This window comes from Haemorhous mexicanus, chromosome 1 (assembly GCF_027477595.1).
Source record: "Haemorhous mexicanus isolate bHaeMex1 chromosome 1, bHaeMex1.pri, whole genome shotgun sequence".
Lineage (NCBI taxonomy): Eukaryota > Metazoa > Chordata > Aves > Passeriformes > Fringillidae > Haemorhous > Haemorhous mexicanus.
The window spans coordinates 108,068,829-108,088,966 of NC_082341.1; the positions used below are offsets into that span (position 1 = coordinate 108,068,829).

Consider the following 20,138-nt stretch of genomic DNA (forward strand, 5'->3'; position numbering starts at 1 on the left):
TACTCAGTACTTGCTGAAGTTGCTTTGTCACTAAATGAAACACTGGGCCTGGATCTGCCTCTGTCAAATGCTGCATCTCAGAGCCTGCAGGATGATATTTCTGCCCTTTTGGATGCATTGCGCAAGAAGGATTTTGTTCAGCAGCACCATAATGCTACCACAGTCCTAAAGTAAGCCTGTTCTACCAAAAACTTTATTTCACATGTGTCTCTGCCATGCAACACTGCTTTTTTGAAGAGGTATCTGGAGAAACATTTTGCCATAATAAGTGGCAGTGTCATAGTTAGCCCAGGTGGTGCTGTGTGAACTTTGCTTTGAAGTTACGTGATTTGGTGATACTTAGTCATCCCATGTGATACAAATCAATAATAAAGTCTTTTAGAAGTCTGTAAAATCAATAGTAAAGCCTGTTAACTTGGATGTGATACAAAATTCCCTTGCAATAAGTCAAAAGACTCACTGATTTCAGATTCTTTCTGATCTGACCCTAATACACATCACTCTGTTGGTTTTGTCTGAAAACTGTCTCAGTCAGTTGCAAGCCCAGGACATGTCAGGCCTCCTGAAGGACATGACTATTGATTGTCAATGGAATATGTAACACAAAGATCTGCAAATAAAACCAAGGCATGTTTTTAAGCATTCTGAGTCATTGCTTAGGATTGTATTCTGTTGTCTTGATTTGTCCCCAGTTGAAGGCTATTTTGAAATGGCTTTTATAGTCATTATTAGTGCTTATTGCCAGACTTGGCAAGGTAAGAAATAACTGTACCAAAAGTCAGCAAATTTTTTGTTCCACTTTCAGAAATACTAACCAATGCCATATCACACTAAAACCTGTAGGAATGCTAACGTTGGCTTCAAGGACAAGGATTTAGACCAAAGTAGAATATTTCTGAAAATTTGACTTTTTTTTTTTTTAATTAAGTACTTTGGATTAAGCAGGATAGTGTGTTTGTTTTGGTAGCATGTCTCATTTTGTTCAGCAGACTCTTCTGCTGAATGTAGAACTGTATAGAAACTATCCAGACATGAAAGTGGACCAGAAATGTACCATTTATTCTTATTAGGTACTTCAAATATTTCACCAAATGTGTTGTTCCATAGTAACAGCATGTTCTGACTTTCAACATCAACAGCTTTTGAGCTGTTACAGAAGGTGTTTGCAAATTAACTTTTTCAGTTATAGAAATTTCTGAAAGCTCTCTGATAAGGGCCCTTTGACAGATCGAAGAAGAGCGGTAGTAAGTTCTATAAGGTTGTTTGCTCTGCAGAGTTTCTTAAGCAATGCAGCTGTAAATTCAAAAATTATTTAAATAAGCAGCTTGCTAGTCTGTGTTTCAGGGAGTAGATGTTGCCACATGACTCACAGTGGACTGAGTTTGTGATAAGGTACTTTAGGAAACATTTGTTACTGAGGTCTCCACACATTTGCCATGAAAGGCAAAGGCCCCAGACAATTTGGAGTATAACCTTTTTACTCTATGCTGAAACAGAAGCCATTATTGACTTACAAAATTCTTTAGATCTTCTTGTAACTTTTTTAAGATGGTGGCTTCTGACTGAAGGGACTCTTAATTTTTGGTTTTAGGAAATACATGCAAATGCACATCTGCTATTCACTAAGAAAGATGGATTGCATTTTGCTGTATATAACTGTGAAATAAAGTAGGTTTCTTTCACTTTGGCTAAAGATCTATGTTATATGCACTCAGATTTAAGAAGGACAAACATTTATGTAAAAATACCATTTCAGGAGTTGCAATGTTCAGCATATGTGCTGAAATGAAAAGAAACTAAGGAATAGACTTCCAGGATAATTACAATTTCTGTTCCTTCAGTTCTGGAAAGTGTTCAAATGAAGATGCAAATATTCCCAAATAGAATGGCTTAAGCAATTAACAGCTGACAGATTTTGGAGAATTTAATATTTGCCCAATAGTCTCTGTGCTGATTAAAAATATAAGTGCAGAGATTGTTCATATCAGTGTTCATTTTAATGACACTCTTTATTTTTATTTGATATTTAAACTTTTCTGTACTCTTGCATATATGTCTTTCAGTTCTGGTTACTTGTTTCTTTCCAGTGACAATCCTTGTAAATGATGTTTTGATCATACATTCAAAATATGAATCACTACACTTAGGATATAGAGTACTCCCAGAGGAAAGTTTCACAGAGATTTTGACGTGGGTGGGTATGTCCCAAATCAAATCCAAACCAAAGTGATTCATGCTCACCCCTTTTCCCTCTCGTCATTACATGCAAAGTTTATGAACTGTATTACTGTCCTCTCCCCAGGCAGTCATCATTTTGTGTGGTAAGGTGAATAACTAAACCACCATGTATGCTATTCAGGAAAAAAAGATGGCAGACTTTAGTAGGAGGCATATAAATTAATTTCACATGACACCATTTTCTTCTTAAGAAATCCATGCCTAAGTTTCTCCTTTGCTGTTTCTTTTAGTTGTGATTCCTCTCCTTTTTCAGAGCTGCAGAAGAGTTGTTGACCCAGGTTCAGAAAGAGTATCTCAAACCCCAGCAGGAACTTGCTGAACTGAAAACGAATGCCAGCCAATTCTTATCAAAGCAGAACAGCAGACTGCGCGATGCCCAGGACCTGGTGAACGAGGCACTCGCTAACATCAATGAGACCCATCGCTTGTTTCCTCTCATCTCCAGCAACCTGGCAGAGTTAAATGTAAGAGTAGACAGTCACTGTTGCTGCATAAGAAATACCAAATATGTGATTGTGTTTAAAAGCTGATATTTTACATTTTTAAACATATTTAAATGTTTTAATATATATGATACCTTAAAAATTTAAAGGAAACCAGATCCGTGTTTGAAAACCACAATATTATGTTATGTGAACTCATCAGTATGGCTGGCTTATCAGCCTGCTGTAAAACACTTGATTTATGCTATAGGACAAAAAGCTAAAAATAAAGGAAGGTGAAGAAATCTCGACCATGCTTATTAAAGAAGGGGAGGTCCTACTGAATGATGCTGCTGCTCTTGCCCAAGATGTAGAAAACTCTACATTTGTAAGTCCTAAAGTTTTAACATCCTCTTAGAAATTCTCAAGTTTATTTTGCTAGTGAAACAAAAACAAAAAAAAAGGGAAACTTTTTTTTCAGAATGTGGAAGTCCACCAGGATGGGTTGGTCCTGTGGAGCACCAAACTGCGACATCATGTGGATAAGCTGGTGATGCAGATGTCTGTGAGAGGAGTGCTTGACTTGGTATACAGAGCTGAGGAACATGCCACCCAGTTCCAAAGACTTGCAGATGCTCTGGAGAGGTGATCAACTCAAGAATTACAAAATTAAGAGGTTTACATTAGTGTCAGATTTAATAGGTAGAGGCCTGACTCACTAAACGCATTCCCCGCCCATGCTTTGAAAACAGAAAATTTTGCTTGGAGTAACATTAAGCAATTCTTGACCTCACCACAGCTAGATAAATTCAGTAAAGCAAAATTTAATATAGATTTGATTTCAGATGCTTATCATTTCCTCCTAGATCCTGTATCTGTACTTTGTTTTTTGAGTTTCAGGCAGGGGCTTGTTTCTGTTTTGTTTAGGCAATATGATTTGTTTGTTCTAAGGGTCTTTATAAATTGAAAAAATTAACATAGGCAAAAGGGAACAAAATAGGAGGAAAAAATAGAGATGGAATGGAAAAAAAAACAGAACAGCAACTAACAAAATAGAGAAAAGCCCCATAATTGAAAACCTTTTAACTTGGTCTTTCAGTTCAAAATAATTAATTGAAAGCCCCTTATGCAACATTGGGCAAGGTGTGCTCATTTGTTTCAGAATGCATCATGTATTCTGGAAAGATGTGCATGTTGTAATTGAAGATATGGAACTCAGTGCTTGATTGAAAACAGGATTGCTTGTTATATGTCTATTCAGTGACCTTTACAGAGTAAGAAATGTGACTCTGAACACAACTGCTGCTATCTACACTCACTCCAGTGTTAAAAGTGTGATTGAAAGAACAGAAAGTTTGGCAGATGATGCATCTAGAGTTGTGAATGGCCCCTTGGATTTAGTAAGTATCAAAATTAGTATTTTAATTTATGTCTTTCCCTTTCTCATTTAGGAATATTTGTTCTAATTGTTTCTGCACTTGCTGAAAACTTGAGTCTTTTTGATGGAGGCATGTCCTTGATGGCAGCCTGTCCTACCAGCTAGTATGTACTGTATCCTGAATCCCTACTCCAAGGCAGTAATGACACCACATCTCAAGTTCTGTTTACCTTGCTTTTCTCTCTGCCACAGTACCATTTTCCCTTTGTTTTGTTTGCTTTTTAATATCTAATGCATATATTATCTGGACTGGACTTGTTTCTATGAGGGTTTATGTCAGGCATCTGATGTATTCCCATAGAACTTAAATTCCCAAATCTCTATAGTGCTCCCTTCCTCCTTTAGAATTATTCAATGATCTCATTATTTGACCTATCCCTCTTCTGTTTCTATCTGGGTATTCCCAACCACAGCTACTTTGCTTAGTAGAGGACATTTCATAACAAATGTATGTTTGTGTTTTATCTACCATCCCTCTGCCTTCAAAGATTATCAGATTGTTACTGAAACAGTAGGTTCGAAAGACCAGACCAGCTCCCAATCTGATCTCAAGTTTCCTACAGTTTTATTTCCTCCCTCACATCTCTTTGTCACGCATGTTATACCTGCACAAGTAGATGTGATAATGCATTTACATGACAGCAATCTAAATAATTGACATTGTTTTGTGAGCTTGTATGTTTTTATATAGCACTCTGTCTTATTAAAGCTGTCTGCAGCATGAATCCTTCAAGGTGTTTTTCCATTGTTTTCAGTTGGAGAAATGTAAAAGAATACCTCTAAGACTGGGAGTTTGAAATATCTCACTTTAAATTCCTCAGTGCTGGAAATTTTGAATTAGCTCTGGAGTTAGAATTTCCAAAAGACAGAGCTGAATCACTAGCAGTATTGAAACTAAAATTTTGTAGGTTTTGTTTCATAATTGTCTTTTTTTAACATTAAAACACAAAGACATTCAATGTCACATTCTTGAATAAAGGATAACAACTTGTATTATTTTAAATCGATGCTTAATAAGGTAAGAATAGAATATCTCATAAATAACAAGAATGTTCAATAACTTTATGTAGGTGTCTACAAATACTTAAATGTTTTCAATTGAATTTCTGTTTTTCATATGTGGCAACTTAATGTCTGTGTTTTTTAGCCAGAGGAGTCTTTCAGTCTTCAGGGAAAAGAAACTCTACTGCTTAGCTCCAAATTTCAGAATGAAGCTAAAAATCTGAAGAAAAAAAGTGATGGTCAGTTCAATAGAATTAATATTTCTGCCTCTATTTCTTTTTCCCATTTTCTGGTTTGTGCTGCTTTTATTCTGTAGTTTATTTTTTTTTTTAATGAGCACAAGCTAAGGTAAATATCTGTATATCACTATGATCATATTATCATGTAGTTAAGATTAATGCTTTATGGATTCTCATAGTATTTTCATTTTTTGGGTAAGAATAAAATTTTTCTCTGTAAATATTTAAAAATTTGGCCTTCACTATACCCCATTTGCCTATAAGCAGTGCTTGCAATGGCTGTTTTTCCAAAGTTTATGAATTAAATCATTAGAGATTGTGTACTAAACAAAGAGAAAACATAATTCTTGAAAATTCTGTTAGTTTTTATTTAATAAATCATGGATGGCACAGGTATATAAGATGACATGTTTAAATCCTAATCCTTTTTATTTGTTCCTGCTGGACAGCTAAAGTACAAAAAAAAAGCTGAAGTTCTTTGTCTCCATAAACTCAAAAATACTTTTGGTTTTTCTGTTACTCCAAGGCAAGGCATTGAACCTTGATACTAGCAAGACTTGAAGTCTACACCATGAAAATTCAAAAGCATTTTGAACAAAGGCTTTGTGTAGGAGCAGAAGCAAACTCCAAGTTAAATTTTTGACAAAATTGGACAGAAAGGGAATGTTTCACAGAGATAAACTGTAACTGTAAAATAGTGTTGTCTTGCAATACCGGTGGTTTACAAATTTGTATAAATTTTATGTAATTCAGATGTACAGAATTACCTTTTTTTGTTCCTTCTCTTCTACATATTTTAATTTCTAATGAAAGGATTCTGCCAGCAGATCACATATCTATAGAAAAAAGCCACTTCTTTGGCTCCTGTTAGATAACATAAAATGTGAGGAACACTGTAAAAAATATTACAGTTCACAGTCATGGAATAATTTCAATTTAGAGCTGTTTCCTTGGTATGTTTGTAGCCATTCAGTCTCATGGCATTGGTCAAAAAGGGTAGCTTTGAACAGAGCAGTGCCCATAAGAGCTTATCTATTTATACTGCATTCATTTGGCATTCCTGCTTGTAAAATCTCTTTCTGTTGGGAAAAAAAAAAAAAAGCTCCATTGTTGAAAGAAATGAATACTTTGGTTTTGTGTGGGTTGTATGGTATTTGTTTATGTGTGTGTTATTTCTTTCAACAGGACTTCTATTTGGATTGAATGGGTTGAACAAAAAGGTAGAAAAGATTCAGGAAAGTACTAATAAAATTGGTAACCAACTTAATGATTCTCTGTTGACACTCAGAGCATTGCGTAACAGTAAGTGAAATTTATATTGACATTTTCCTTATTGCAGAACTCTCTAGTACAATTGTAATAAAACCCTGTTCATTATCTGATTGCAGAAACCTAGCAATAAACTATACTGGAGACTTCATTTAGCCTCCTAAATATTTTACACTCTTTTCAGTAAACCCATTAAACATAATTGGGTTATAATATAAGGTCTGTAGTCTGATTCACATTTCACATTGCTGTGAATCAGGAGGGGCTCTGATGGAAATAAAATTGCACTGATATGTAAGGAGAGTGAAGTTATAGAATATTTAATCCCACATGCAGAGAAATTTGCATATGGAACTCTGAGATTTCACTTTCTTTTCTGGCTTGTTACAAAACTGATTATATTAGTCTATGAATTTTACAGCCTGCATGTAAATGTTTTCTTGTTGTAAATGCAGACTTCATTTAATTGATTAAAATCTATTTTCTGTGCTTTTCTAAAATGAAAGAATTCCTCTTTCTTCAGTCATCATTTTAAATAGAGGCAAGACCTAAAGTTCATGGAAACTAATTGAGACAATTACTTTTAAGTTGTGAATAAGAGGGTCCAAAATACTTTGTCAATCTAAATAATGTGTTTTAAGTTAGAAAAACACTGATAAAGATCTCTTGCTGGAGGGCTATTTGATTCTACTGTGAATCTGGATTAGAATGCTAAGTTCAAAGCCTTAAAATACCCTTTTTGCAGTTCAGAGACCTAATTCATGCTAAAGAGTAATAGTAGTGATGATGTTACACTGGATACGAACTGCAGGATGCTATCTATCATAAAGCTACACATTGAAAATTAAGTCATTAAAATCACAGGAGTGTTCTCCTTAACTCACAGCTTAACATTACATTCCTTGAAGTTGTCTCTTTCGTTTTTTTCCCCCTGGTCAGAGATTGTTGGTGGCATTGCTCTCTGTGTAGAGAGTGGTGAAGGAGGATCCTTAGAGGTCTAACTCAGGCCTTTTTTTGCCAGCTGCGGCATATTCCACTCCTGTGGGCAGAGGGTGTAAGGGGCAGGCTGAGACTGGGGGTGGTGCACTCAGTACACAGGTGATTGTAGCCAAAACCAGAGGGTGTAATAGACAGACCTTCTGCCTCACCAGCTTTGCATAGGCTTCAAAACCGCAGTCTCAGATGAGTGTCTCTGGTGCCAACACTCATTTAGGGAACTTAAGCACTACGAGCCTGATGCATTCATACAAACTTCCTGATGAGATAGGCAGAATCAAGTTCCTCAAAGAAAGGACAATACAATTGTTATGATGACAGGAATGTAACTGACAGCATTCCTAGTATTTTGGCAATGTAACAGAAATGTAGCTGCTGTTACAAGCCAGGCATTTGTTAGTCACAAGAATGTATGAAAGTTTTGAATATTTTTTAACCTTGGAACTGTGTTTCAGATACCAGGAAATACATGCTTGAAGTGAAAGAGCTGGCTGTGTCTGCAAACACCAGTGCTGTGGTGGATTTAAGTCACTTTGGGGAGTTCAGTCGAAAGCTGATGAATACATCTTCTGCATTGTCCCAAGTTAATGACACTTTGAGGAAAACAAGTGAACTCATAACTGATTCATCAAAAGCTGGTAAGTGTGCTCTGTGGCAGTGTCACTGCTAGCAGAAGCAATATTGATATTCAGTTTTAACAGGCATTAAATTAGAGTCTGATGGACTGAGAGTTTATTTCTAATTCAGTAAAAATATGCTAACTTTTAAAAAAAGTCCTCTAGAGGATTTACATGGGATGTATATCCCTTACTGATGTTAAAAGTTGCTGAAACCAAAATGATCACAAGCTGACTACCTTGGCTAAGTATTTTAGCAATTTCACCCTGCCTCAACATTTCTTTTATGTTTCCACAGCATTCACAGCTGAAAAACAAGTTAAAGAAGTTGAAGCACAAGCAAGTCTTTTATTGGATAGACTCAAACCTTTGAAAATGCTAGAGGAGAACCTGAACAGAAACCTATCTGAAATTAAAGAACTTATCAGCCAGGCCCGCAAGCAGGCAGCATCTGTAAGTGCTATCATCCCAGACTGAAATGAATTTTCACTTTCAGCAGGGAGGTTGTTTGAGATAAGGAGCCTAAAATTTACTTTCAAGGTACCTGGTTGCTGTTGCCGAGTCTCAGTGAAGTCCAAAGAGCACTGACTGATGCTAAAATCATACTGGCAACATTTTAAGGTTTTAGCATCAAGGTTCTTATTGCATTTGTGAGTTTGTTGGAACAGCCAGCTAGTAATTTATCTGCTATTTCCTTCCTCCTGTTTCCTACAAAAATAATGAAACAGAGTATGCCAGAGAGCAGTCATGAGAGATTTTGACCAGAAAGAGACAAGTTGGAGGATGGTACTGCTATTCTCTTTAGTACAAGATTTTAATTTTTGAGGTTATTTAGAGATTGATGTGGGGTGCCCCATATGACATCAAGTACCACTACAAACTTTTTGTCAAGAGTGTTGATTCTATCAATAAGTTTGCCATCTGTGGCCTGTCATGTCCATATGTTCTTTGCAAGAAGCAGCTGATTATCCAGAGTACTTGAAGACAGTGTTCTTGTTTTTAAGTCTCTGTTCCTACCTTAAAAACAGCAAAAGTGAATCAATTGTACTATGGATCTCATTAGACTGTGAGAGAAATATGAAAATGACTTTGCAATGAGTAATTTTTGATATGCCTTTGACATACTTGTGGATATATTATTGTAAGGTTTAGGGAGGTTTTTTTTTTTTTTAAAAAAAGAAGGCACTCAGTTCTTTCTGCAAATCTTCTTAATTATATGGTTATTGCTTCTCTATCACAGTCTACTGAAGCTTAATAAATCCACTGCAAAAAAAACCAGAATGGTATTTTCTGAGGTGTCATAAGCCACAGAAGTTCCTGGCAAGGTGAAAAGAAGTGTTAGAAAAGTCCCTTTTTCCAGTTTGGGGGAATTTGTTCTGTTTGGGGGTGTAGGTTAAGGGTTTTGTTATGGTTAGGCTTTTTTTAGAGGGAGTTTGGGTTTTTTGTTAGTTTGTATTTTTATTTGGTCTTTTTTGTTTGTTGGTAATTTTTTACTACACAAGAGAAACTTTATGTATCTGTGTCCAGATGCGTCAATACACAAGTGTGTGCTGTATGCATTTAGCAGTTACAGGTAAATTCCATGAATTTAAAGGAATTAAGGCTTTTTTCCTGCTAAGATGGATTTTCTGTCATTATACTACCAAGCTGCTGGAAGTTTGGTTACATTTAGCTTGGATCAATTTTTCATCAGTTTACTAAACAGTGGTCTTAGGGATATGATAATAGGAATATTATTTATTTAATCTTTAAAAAGTGTAACTTGCCATATAGTCACAAATGTATTTTTTAATATTGTGTAAACTGTTACAAATTTGAAATTACTGGATTTGTTGCAGACAGTCTCCTTCTTAATTTGTTTAAAAAAACCCCCTCTCAATATAGAGTAGAAATGGTTTCCTTTATTTTAAAACATTTTGAATTTCTGTATCTTTATTTTCTGATATTATGACATGGCTTTCTGCAGCTGTATGATCTTCTGCCCAAAGACTTACTGTTATTTTCTGAGGTATTTGAATAGTTTGTTTACTGATTCAAACCTCCCAATTAAGTGAGTGTATTGAGACAGATTTCATTCTTTTCTATTGTGAATCTCTTTATCATGAGATATCTAGAAGATTGGAAAAATCTAGCCCAGGCAGCAATACTTGGATTGCATGGAAGATCTCAGCAAAAGAGATCTGTTGGTCAGAAGCTAAGTACATGCTCCACAAGTGAGTGCTATGTTCACTGAGACTTGTTGAGATTCCATTTTCTTCTTCTCCTTCCAGATTAAAGTTGCAGTATCAGCAGACAGAGATTGCATTCGTGCCTATCAACCCCAAATTTCATCCACAAATTACAACACCTTAACACTCAATGTGAAAACTGCTGAACCAGATAACCTCCTTTTCTACTTGGGCAGCAATGGAAAGGTAAGTTTCCGGGGTACATTTACTGAAGGTGATGATAGTCAAAAGTTTTAGATTACTTTTAAAAGTTTTAAATATGCTTTTTCTTTGTGGATTCTCTGCTTGTTTTTTTACCTTTATTGGGGTCAGGATTGAAGGCACTTGAGTCTATAGTTCACATTCAGACTCAAGTGTTTATTGTTTCTTATCAGTGCTACAGCCTCACAACTGTGAGTTTTGTAGTCTTTCATTAATAAGGCAAAAAATGGCTATCTCTTGTTACAAGGTCTTTTAAGGCTAAACTATCTAATTAAAAAATGATACTTAGATTATTTTCCCTTTTAACCGGACCTTTCTGTTCAATTACAAAACATCACCCAAACCCATGAAGAAGGAGGAAGAAGGTAAAGAAGGACAACTTGTCTCTGCCTTAAAACCTCCATCTTGTTTCATATTTATTTCTATATTCTAAAACCTCAAACTCTGAGTTTTACACTCTTTGATATTATACACTTCTAACTAACTGCACACTCGTAATCTTAGTGCTATTAATCAATTTCGGAAACTTTTCCTACAGTCGCAGGTCAAATACAGTGTTCTCTTGCGAGTCTGTGCCTTACAGCACAGAAAGTTTAAAATTCTCAGCATCTAGGGTTCCAGCATTTCTTACTTGATTTCAAACTAAGTAACCAAGTGAGGCCTCTTTCAGACAGATGTGTTCACTGGGGGTAGAAATATTTTCGTGCCTTAGATGATTCCAGAGATTTTCAAAGGTAGACAATAAAAGCACCAGATTCCTTAGCTGCTGCCTCTCGGCCCTGTGCTGAAACTCCCTCTTCCTTTTCCTGTGTTGGGCATTAACCACATGGAGTGTAACACCCCCTGTGATACCTTCATATAGCATGCTGGAGTGCATCAAATGATTTGCTTGGTAACACAGGTAAAATTCTTGAAGCTGTCGTTCATGAACATGGTGCATCCACCCACTTGGAAGGGAGTGTGATGGCTTACTGTCACATTGCTCTCCTCTTCATTCTCTCTGTAATCCCAAGAAATGCACAGCTGTTAATTCCTTGTGGCACACTATCATGGGATAGTACTTTTTCACAGACTAGTAAGTGTATGTGTGTGTATATATATATATAGAGAGAGAGAGAGAGAGAGAGAATGGACATTCAGCTACTTGCATATAATCCGAGGGAGTTTTGTCTCAGAACTGAGTGAAAAGCCTGATTTTGCTAAATGTCAACTCCTGTAATATGGGATGTAGGGACATGAATCTGGAAAGACTTTCTCCATGTTACTGGTGAAAATACACATTTGATTCCATGAGCTAGAATAGGCTCTGCTGTTTTTCAGACAGACTTCCTGGCAGTGGAGATGCGACGTGGTAAGGTAGCTCTTCTTTGGGATTTGGGCTCTGGACCAACAAGAGTGGAATACCCTGATTTTCAAATTGACAACAACAAATGGCATAGAATACATGCCACCAGGTAATTAAAATGAGAATGTTATAAGTAGTGTACACAAAGCATCCACTGTTTGGATGATGTCCACTCATCATTTTTGATGAGATTTTTCTTGTCCTTAGAAAGAGAAGCCAATAGTATGTATGTGTTGATTAGGCTTGGTGATTTCTATGACTATTTACTAGTATTTGTATTTGGCAGGTTTGGAAAAACAGGTACACTCAGCATAGAGGAAGTGAACTCCAATCAGAAACCTTCACCTAAATCTGGAACCTCGCTGGGGACAGCCAGCATATTGGATGTTAACAAGTCAACCCTAATGTTTATTGGAGGACTTGGAGGGCAAATCAAGGTTAAATTCTGAGATCAGCATTCTGTTAATTGTTTTGAACATGTTTGAGAAATACTTTTGTGTCAGAAGTAATTGCTTGATTTGGTTACTTCATCTTTATTTGGTCTTCTTGTATCCTGAATTTTTACATGAAGTTTTAACCAGGCCAGTCTGTGTGTGAATGTACCATGTATAGACATCATCAAATGGTTTTGTTTGCTTCTTCCATGGCAATTGTTATTCATGCCATGAGGGGTGTGTAAGCAGGTCAAGGACATAGTTATTTTACTTTTTTGATGTACTAATCTATCATTATTTCAATTATAATTGTTAATAGTTACACTAAAACCTATTGTTCTCCTATTATGATTTATATCTAACGAAGTTGAAGTTCAAGGAAAACAACCGTGCAAAAATTTTGCTGCATAATTTTCAGAGTACTTAACATTACTTGTATTCATGAAATATTTCTTTTCTTATAGAAATCACCTGCTGTTAAGGTGACCCATTTTAAAGGGTGCCTAGGAGAGGCATCCCTGAATGGCAAATCCGTTGGTCTTTGGAACTACATAGAAAGAGAGGGCAAGTGCAATGGCTGTTTTGGAAGGTATTTGGTCTCACTCTCTCTTCTCTTTTTTAAACTTGTTTAGAGTAATTTACATTTGTTATATTATATTTTTATGTTAACTAAGCATATGGAGCTCAGACAAATTAAAGTGTTTCACTGATAAAATTAACTTACAGTTCTGAGGACATTAATCTCATTGCATCAGTGGTATCAAATAACTTTGTATGGAAGTTCAATTTTTGATTCACTTCCTCAGAGGAGTTTTATTGTTGGTCTCTATTTTGTGCTTGGGAAGTAGGGACTACCAGTGAACGAAAATACTGTGGAATCTTTGCTTTTCAGTAGTTTTTTGTAGGACAGATTTATTCTTTCCTAGGGTAAGAAACAGTGTAAAGCAGTCTTATAAAAAAAATTGATAGCAAAACTGTAGCCACTGAGCGTGGTGCCTTTTGCAGACTACTATTTTATGTTTAAGGAATAAAAAAGAAATATGTTTGTCCATATTCCCTTTGCAGAATATTTCATGCAGAAACAGCAGAGGGTGCTGCTTGATTGTATTAGATTTTTTATGAGTCTTGTACTGCAGGGAAAGGGGCTAATAGATCATGTATTGTAAGTGCAATTATGCAAAGCATTTTGAGAAATAGATGACATGTTTTAATTTAGAGGGTGTATGCTGTAACAATTATTTTTCCCCTAGGAAATCACTGAATTTGGCTTTCATTTTTGCATATTAGGGAAGAACACTTATCTTGTGTGCATCCTTCCCCATGGCTAAATCGTGTGTTGTGAGGTTGCATAATGAAAGTGGCCGTTGGCTGGAATCCTTCAGTTACACATTGCATCAAGATTCAAGTGTTTCCCCACACTTTATGAATTGCTGCCTGGAGACTGCCCTGACTGAGCAGTACCTGAAGGGAGCTAGACAGAAAGGTGGAGAGAGACTATTTACAGGGGCATGGAGTGACAGGACAAGGGGTAATGGATTCCAATTGAAAGAGAGTAGGTTTAGATTAGATCTTAGGAGGAAACACTTTACTGTGAGGTGGTGAGATGCTAGAAGAGGTTGCCCAGAGAAGTTGTGGACATCCCATTCCTGGAAGTCTTAAGGCCAGGTTGAATGGGGCTCTGAGCAAACTGGTCTAGTGGAAGGTGTCCTTCATGTGTCAGGTGGTGGAAAGGGATGGGCTTTAAGGTCCCTCCCAACCCAAACTATTCTATGACCTAACTTTTCTTATATTTTATATACAAATTACTGGGAAAAAACAAATGTTCAGTTAACATTTTTATACTGGTTTTCTACTTCTGTAGCCCACAGGATGAGGACACTTCATTCCATTTTGATGGCAGTGGATACTCGGTTGTGGAGAAGGCGCTCCGCTCAACAGTGACTCAGATATTAATATCTTTCAGTACCTTTTCACCAAATGGGCTTCTTCTCTATCTTGCTTCAAATGGCACTGTAAGTAAATGGATCTGATTCCTAAACTGTCATTTAGCTTACATATATTAGAGCATATTACTACTTTTGTGTAATTCATCACCTGTGATTGGCATCATAAGTTAAAGGACTGAAGACATGAACCCTAGAGTACAACTCATTAGAGCAAATATACCCCTAAACTAAGGGCAAAATTAAACAATGAAAATAATTATTCACAATTTATTTAAATTTTAGAATAAAAATAAATTATTTTAGACCAAAATTAATGATTACTTAGCTAAAGGATAGGAAAGGAAACAGTAAGGACAACAAGCTAATTTTTCAGTTGGAGGAGCCTATTCAGAATGTAAAAATGTTTTGGAATTGAGCTTGCAGAAGGACAATATAATAATGATAAACCATATTGAATTAAATCCATAAGATGGGAATTCAGTAAACTGAAACAAATTAAATAAAACTCCTGCAAAAGCAATATAACCCAGACCCAGCACCAGACCTTCATTGTCATGTCATGCAGTTCACTGCATACTTAGATGGTGGTTTTCTGTTCCTGAAGGAAGGAAAAGCTTTGTTTGGGTACAGATTCTTTCAGAGTCACTGCATTATTCATTTGCTGTATGTACTCACTGCCTGAATACATTGCACAATAATATCTAATTTAAGCTTTACAGTTCAGAGGGGGAGTCTTCAATGCAATTCAGAAAGTCTTTTTTACTCTGTGAGGACGGTCTTTGCTTCTTGCAGAAAGAATATCGTAGTGCTTGATCATTATGCTGTCAAATCAAATTACTTTCAACCTCATCCAAAACCAGGAAAATGTGACTTTGTTATTTAACCATTCCTCTGCTGAGTAATCAAACCTCATGATGTATTTAAGTAAGGGTAACAGCAAAACAAAAATACATCCTTGTGAGGTACTTGTAACTTAATTTTCCTAAATAAAGATGAGCTTCTTGGGCCTAACGAGTAGTCCAGGTACAAGAGTTACAAGATATTTTTCACACAGTAGGCCAAACCGACCAGGCATGCATTCTCTAGGAAGATTTTATTTCCAGGAATGTAATCTGTTTGTTTGTAATGTTTTTGTTTTTGGGTTTTTTTTCTTCCTCTCAGAGAGACTTCTTGTCCCTTGAGCTTGTTGATGGCAAAGTGAGGGTGACTGTTGATCTTGGTTCAGGACCCCTTGCTCTTACAACAGAAAATCGTTACAACAATGGAACGTGGTATAAAATCTCATTCAATCGGAATAAGAAGCAAGGTAGGCTACAGATTGAGAAGCCCGAGTCTTTGCACATTTACAAATACAAATATCTACAATATATATTTACAAATACAAATATCTTACAAATATCTAAGATAGCTGCAGGGAACATCGCTGCAACCAAATTTGTTCACTTTCATTGCCGTCTCTTTAGCTGCCACGCCTCGGGTACTTTGCTTTTAGAAGGACTACAGTGTAAATCTTGTGGGTTTTTTAACACATCTCACAAAGAGCAGGTAGTGTAGAAACTGCTGCACAAAAACAAGTGAACAGTCTTTAAAGAATGAAAGATTTTTGTCTGAGTCTGTAAATGAGGGATCACATTTTCTCTCCTGCATTTTAATATTACTTAGTGCAACTGTTTTGTGGGGGTCTGTGTTTTGGCCATAACACGTATATGCTGAAACAAATTAAATAAAACTCCTGCCAAAGCAATATAACCCAAGCAATATAAGTAGTTATAACATATTCTCATATGTATTTATTTTCCTGTAGACTTCTCCAGATTTGGTTTTGGCAGAGAGGAATGAATGAGATTAACAGAATAGCTGGTAGTACAGTAAATTGTTCATTCTAAAAATAAGAAGATTGTCCATACACGTCTGAGTCAATGAATACATTTTCCTTTATTATGGACAAGATTGCCAGAAGAGAAGAATGTATATTCATGTTCTTCTCCAGATCTTTACTCTCTTTTCTTTGCAGGAGTTTTGGCAGTCATGGATGCATATAACCTTAATTATAAAGAAACCAAGCAAGGAGAATCTCCTGGGGTTGCCTCAGACCTGAACCGCTCTGATAAGGACCCAATCTTCATTGGTGGGCTGCCAAGATTGAGGGCTCTTAGGTAAAGTGTGTCACTTTTGCACCTTTTTTAAGACTCTTGTAACGTGAGGGGGAAACTATTACACACTCTTATCTTCTCTGAAATTAGAGAAAAACAGTGAATTCTGAAGTTTAGTTTATGGCCATGTATACCACGTCTGTCCTTTGACTTCAAACTCTGATATGGTGTTTTCCACTGGTAGGTCTGATGCTGCAGTTCAGAATCAGAAATAATTTTGTTTTCTTCCTCCAAGGGTGATTTCCACCACAGCAGCTGCCACAGCAGCCCCCCCTGCTCTTTGGGGCAAGAATCCAGCACTGCTGTCTGCAGTGATGCTCCTTTGATCTCTACCTTTTCGAGCCTTGTGTTTTCCAGATGGCATTTACGGGCAAAACTGTGCTTAAAGATAAAGTTGTACTTCAGAATTCCTGTAATTCAGTAGCTTGGAACAGAGGAAAACCAACTGTGAACAGATCCACAGAAAACATTGCAGATACATATTTTATAGCATGTCTCTAGTTATAGGAGTTTTTTGTATTGCATGTCTGTACTGAACTTGCAAAGTCACATTTCTTCCACTGGCTTCACTGTGAAAGGATAAACATGGCAAGAGAAAATCTAATTAAACTTTCTGCATGCTCTTGACAATAACGTAAATTCGAGTACATTATTGGTCTCTGCACAGTTATTACAGATAGCAGACTAGTTAATCTTAGCTGGCATTCCAGCCTTTAAGGGATTATGGCAGGATAGCCTTAGATTTCTCAGCCTTAAACCAGGAACCAAATCAGGCATCCTCCAGACTTGAAAACTGAAAAACTGCATAGTAGACAGCTACTGTTACCCTTTTACATAATCCATTTTCTTTCAGCTGAAGATTAACCTTAAAGTTTTGGGAATTTACCTGACCTGACAGAACAGCATTACACACTTGTATGTTTTAATTTGGGCACAAAATTATCTTGACTCTTTTTAAGACCTGATTTAGTATCTGAGAGTAAAATTTAAGCTCTTTTCACTTACAACAGACCAACTGCATCCTTCAAGACAGAGCTCTCTAACTTTTCTTCTTGAAGAGAAATTAATCTTTTCTCCCAGGAGATTCCAAGTACTACTCCTTGGAAAGCCAGCCTTGTTTTTTGTTTCAGGAAAGGTCTTAATAGTAGAATGTATGTGGGATGCATCAAGAATCTGGAAATATCTCGTTCCACCTTTGACTTGCTTAGAAATTCATATGGAGTAAGAAAAGGCTGTGTATTGGAGGTAGGAGACTTTAAATCTTGTGATCTGATGTTTATTTTAATAGAATAGTCAATAGTGGTACTTACAGTGAGTTGAAACAGATTTATCTTTAAAAATTCTAAGATAATCTTATCTATATTTGATTTTTTTCTTACCTTACACTATGTATGGATAAATTCAGTAATTATTTCTGTTCTTCATAAAATAGCCTATTCACAGTGTAAGCATCATGAACAATGGATATATTGAGTTGGTACCTAAGTCCTTAAGCCCAGAGTCAGAACTGATGGCAACTTTTGTTACAAAGAACAGCAGTGGCATCATCCTTGCAGGGGTCAGCAGGGGACTGGAAAAGCGACAGCGAAGACAAGCACATTTGGCAAGTACTGAAAACGAAGAAGCTTTGGGGATTATTTTTGCCATTTTTATTTTGTAAAATCAAGGCAGGTTGCTATATATATTGTGTATCTGATGGACAGTTGGAGCATCTAGAATCCAAAGGGAAAAATCTTACTATTTCCTGCTCTAAGAGGAGGAGTGTGTGGGTGTGGGTGTGAATGTATAAAAAAAAAACTCCTGCACTTTACCTAGAATAATGTTGACCATAGAAATCTCCAGCTTTTTTTGTGTTTGCTATTAGAAGTCTTTGCACTCTGAGAGGTACCAATACAATTCCTACTTGTCTTTGAGTTTCATTTAAAAGTTTGCAACAAGTTTGGAGGTAAAGTTTTCCCATGTATGTTCTATTGAAACACTTAACGAGTGTCTTGAAAATCGAGCTACAGTTAAAAATTAATCCTCTGATTAAATCTGCAGCCCTTCTTTTCCATCATGCTGATTGATGGTCATCTTGTAGTGCATGTTAATGCTGGAGATAGAGCAAGTACTAGGAAAGTAGTTCTTCAGTCTGCTAATGGAACATACAGTGATGGACAAGAACACTCTGTCATCCTAATTCGGAATAAGAGGTACATGTGACTGCAAAGAGTACTACCTGTTTAATTATTGCATGTTGTTGTCAGTTCACTGCACTCTCTGAGGAATTGCCTTTGCTAGCTTATTAGGTAGGATAATCAGGACTGTGTTTTTCTGCTGTCAATGCAGATGTTCTGATTTACATGGTAATTGTATACAGCGTACAGCCACTGATGGAGGTGTAGCTAAAAGCTCTCAAAATCTCTAGAACAGCTTGGGGCACTTGAGTACAAAGCATACTAAATAGTATTAGAGAAAAGATACACAGCTATCAAAATAATTTAGAAAGATGTTTGACAAAACTTTACATTTTAAAAATCAACAGCAGAAGGGCTTCCAGTTTTAAGACATTGAAAGGATTATCAAAGTGTTGGAACCTTTATTTATTAGAAGAGGATGTTTTTGAGGCTGACAGGCATGCTTTTCATCTGAAAATGGCTCTCTAAGACCTTGTTGAATGTTTTCCCTACTTTATCTTTTTCAGGATCATAACTGTACAGGTGGATGAAAGTAAACCTGCAGAACTGAGGCTTGGTTCAGCAGCAGAAAATAGCCCCATTAATATTTCCAACTTCTACGCTGGTGGCATTCCAGCAGGAGAGGGCATCTTAGGGCTAAAATTGGCTGGCTCCTTTCATGGCTGTATCAGCAACCTTATTTTTAACAAGGAGTAAGTCAGAAGGGTAACTGCCTAGTTTTGGAAAACCATGTATAGTAATTGTTAAGTGTAGTTTGTGATCTCTTCCATGACACTTCTGTTTGCCTGGTTTTTAACATAAGATATACATGGTACTCATGATCTGGGTACTCTAACAGCCAGAGAATGGGTATTACCAACTATATTTCTAAATGGTATTAAAAATGTCTTTGATGTTTATGGAGATGCTGCACAAAGCACAGCTTTCTCTACTATAATTTCATCTTCTGTGACAGACTGAATGGTTTTCCAAATATATTGTAGATTTATATTCTGTGGACTGATTATTTGCCTCTTCTCAATCTGTTTGTCACAGATGCCACTTTTTTCTTTTTCTCCTGATACTACTGAAAGACCTTATAAAATACTCTCCTTCTGCTTCATAAATAAGCAGAAATGCACCTCTTAAAATGTTTTTTGGTTTTTTTGAATATAGGCTTTTATATTTTACCACTTCCATGAAGTATGAGCATGTGGATATGGACAGCTGCTTTCTGTCAGAGAAGCCTAAAATAGTGGTACAGCCATCAGACATTGTGATTCACCCTGAACTTCAGGCTTTACCAGTTCCCCTGAGGCCTCTCACAGACACAAAAAAAGTGCGTATTGCAATAAAGCTCTGTTGCCAGTTCTTTTGTCCTTTCTTTTTGGAGAACTATCAAATTATAGACTGCATATATTTGCTTCCTCTTCAGTATGGAATGGTTCAATGGA

General features: G+C 36.4%; 1 protein-coding gene across 1 annotated transcript in view; it reads left to right on the top strand.

The window, feature by feature from the left end:
* The window catches only part of LAMA1 (laminin subunit alpha 1), a 98,724-nt gene that overhangs the window by 69,994 nt on the left and 8,592 nt on the right, over positions 1-20,138 (top strand). Inside the window, exons 36-56 of the mRNA XM_059843661.1 lie at positions 8-170; positions 2,492-2,702; positions 2,932-3,048; positions 3,142-3,305; positions 3,922-4,060; positions 5,246-5,339; positions 6,525-6,641; positions 8,060-8,242; positions 8,520-8,674; positions 10,492-10,635; positions 11,971-12,104; positions 12,282-12,432; positions 12,894-13,018; positions 14,291-14,441; positions 15,537-15,681; positions 16,390-16,531; positions 17,659-17,773; positions 17,961-18,131; positions 18,569-18,720; positions 19,212-19,397; positions 19,861-20,023. Of these exons, the coding sequence (XP_059699644.1) occupies positions 8-170; positions 2,492-2,702; positions 2,932-3,048; positions 3,142-3,305; positions 3,922-4,060; positions 5,246-5,339; positions 6,525-6,641; positions 8,060-8,242; positions 8,520-8,674; positions 10,492-10,635; positions 11,971-12,104; positions 12,282-12,432; positions 12,894-13,018; positions 14,291-14,441; positions 15,537-15,681; positions 16,390-16,531; positions 17,659-17,773; positions 17,961-18,131; positions 18,569-18,720; positions 19,212-19,397; positions 19,861-20,023 (3,122 nt within the window). The remainder of the gene's footprint in view (positions 1-7; positions 171-2,491; positions 2,703-2,931; positions 3,049-3,141; positions 3,306-3,921; positions 4,061-5,245; positions 5,340-6,524; positions 6,642-8,059; positions 8,243-8,519; positions 8,675-10,491; positions 10,636-11,970; positions 12,105-12,281; positions 12,433-12,893; positions 13,019-14,290; positions 14,442-15,536; positions 15,682-16,389; positions 16,532-17,658; positions 17,774-17,960; positions 18,132-18,568; positions 18,721-19,211; positions 19,398-19,860; positions 20,024-20,138) is intronic.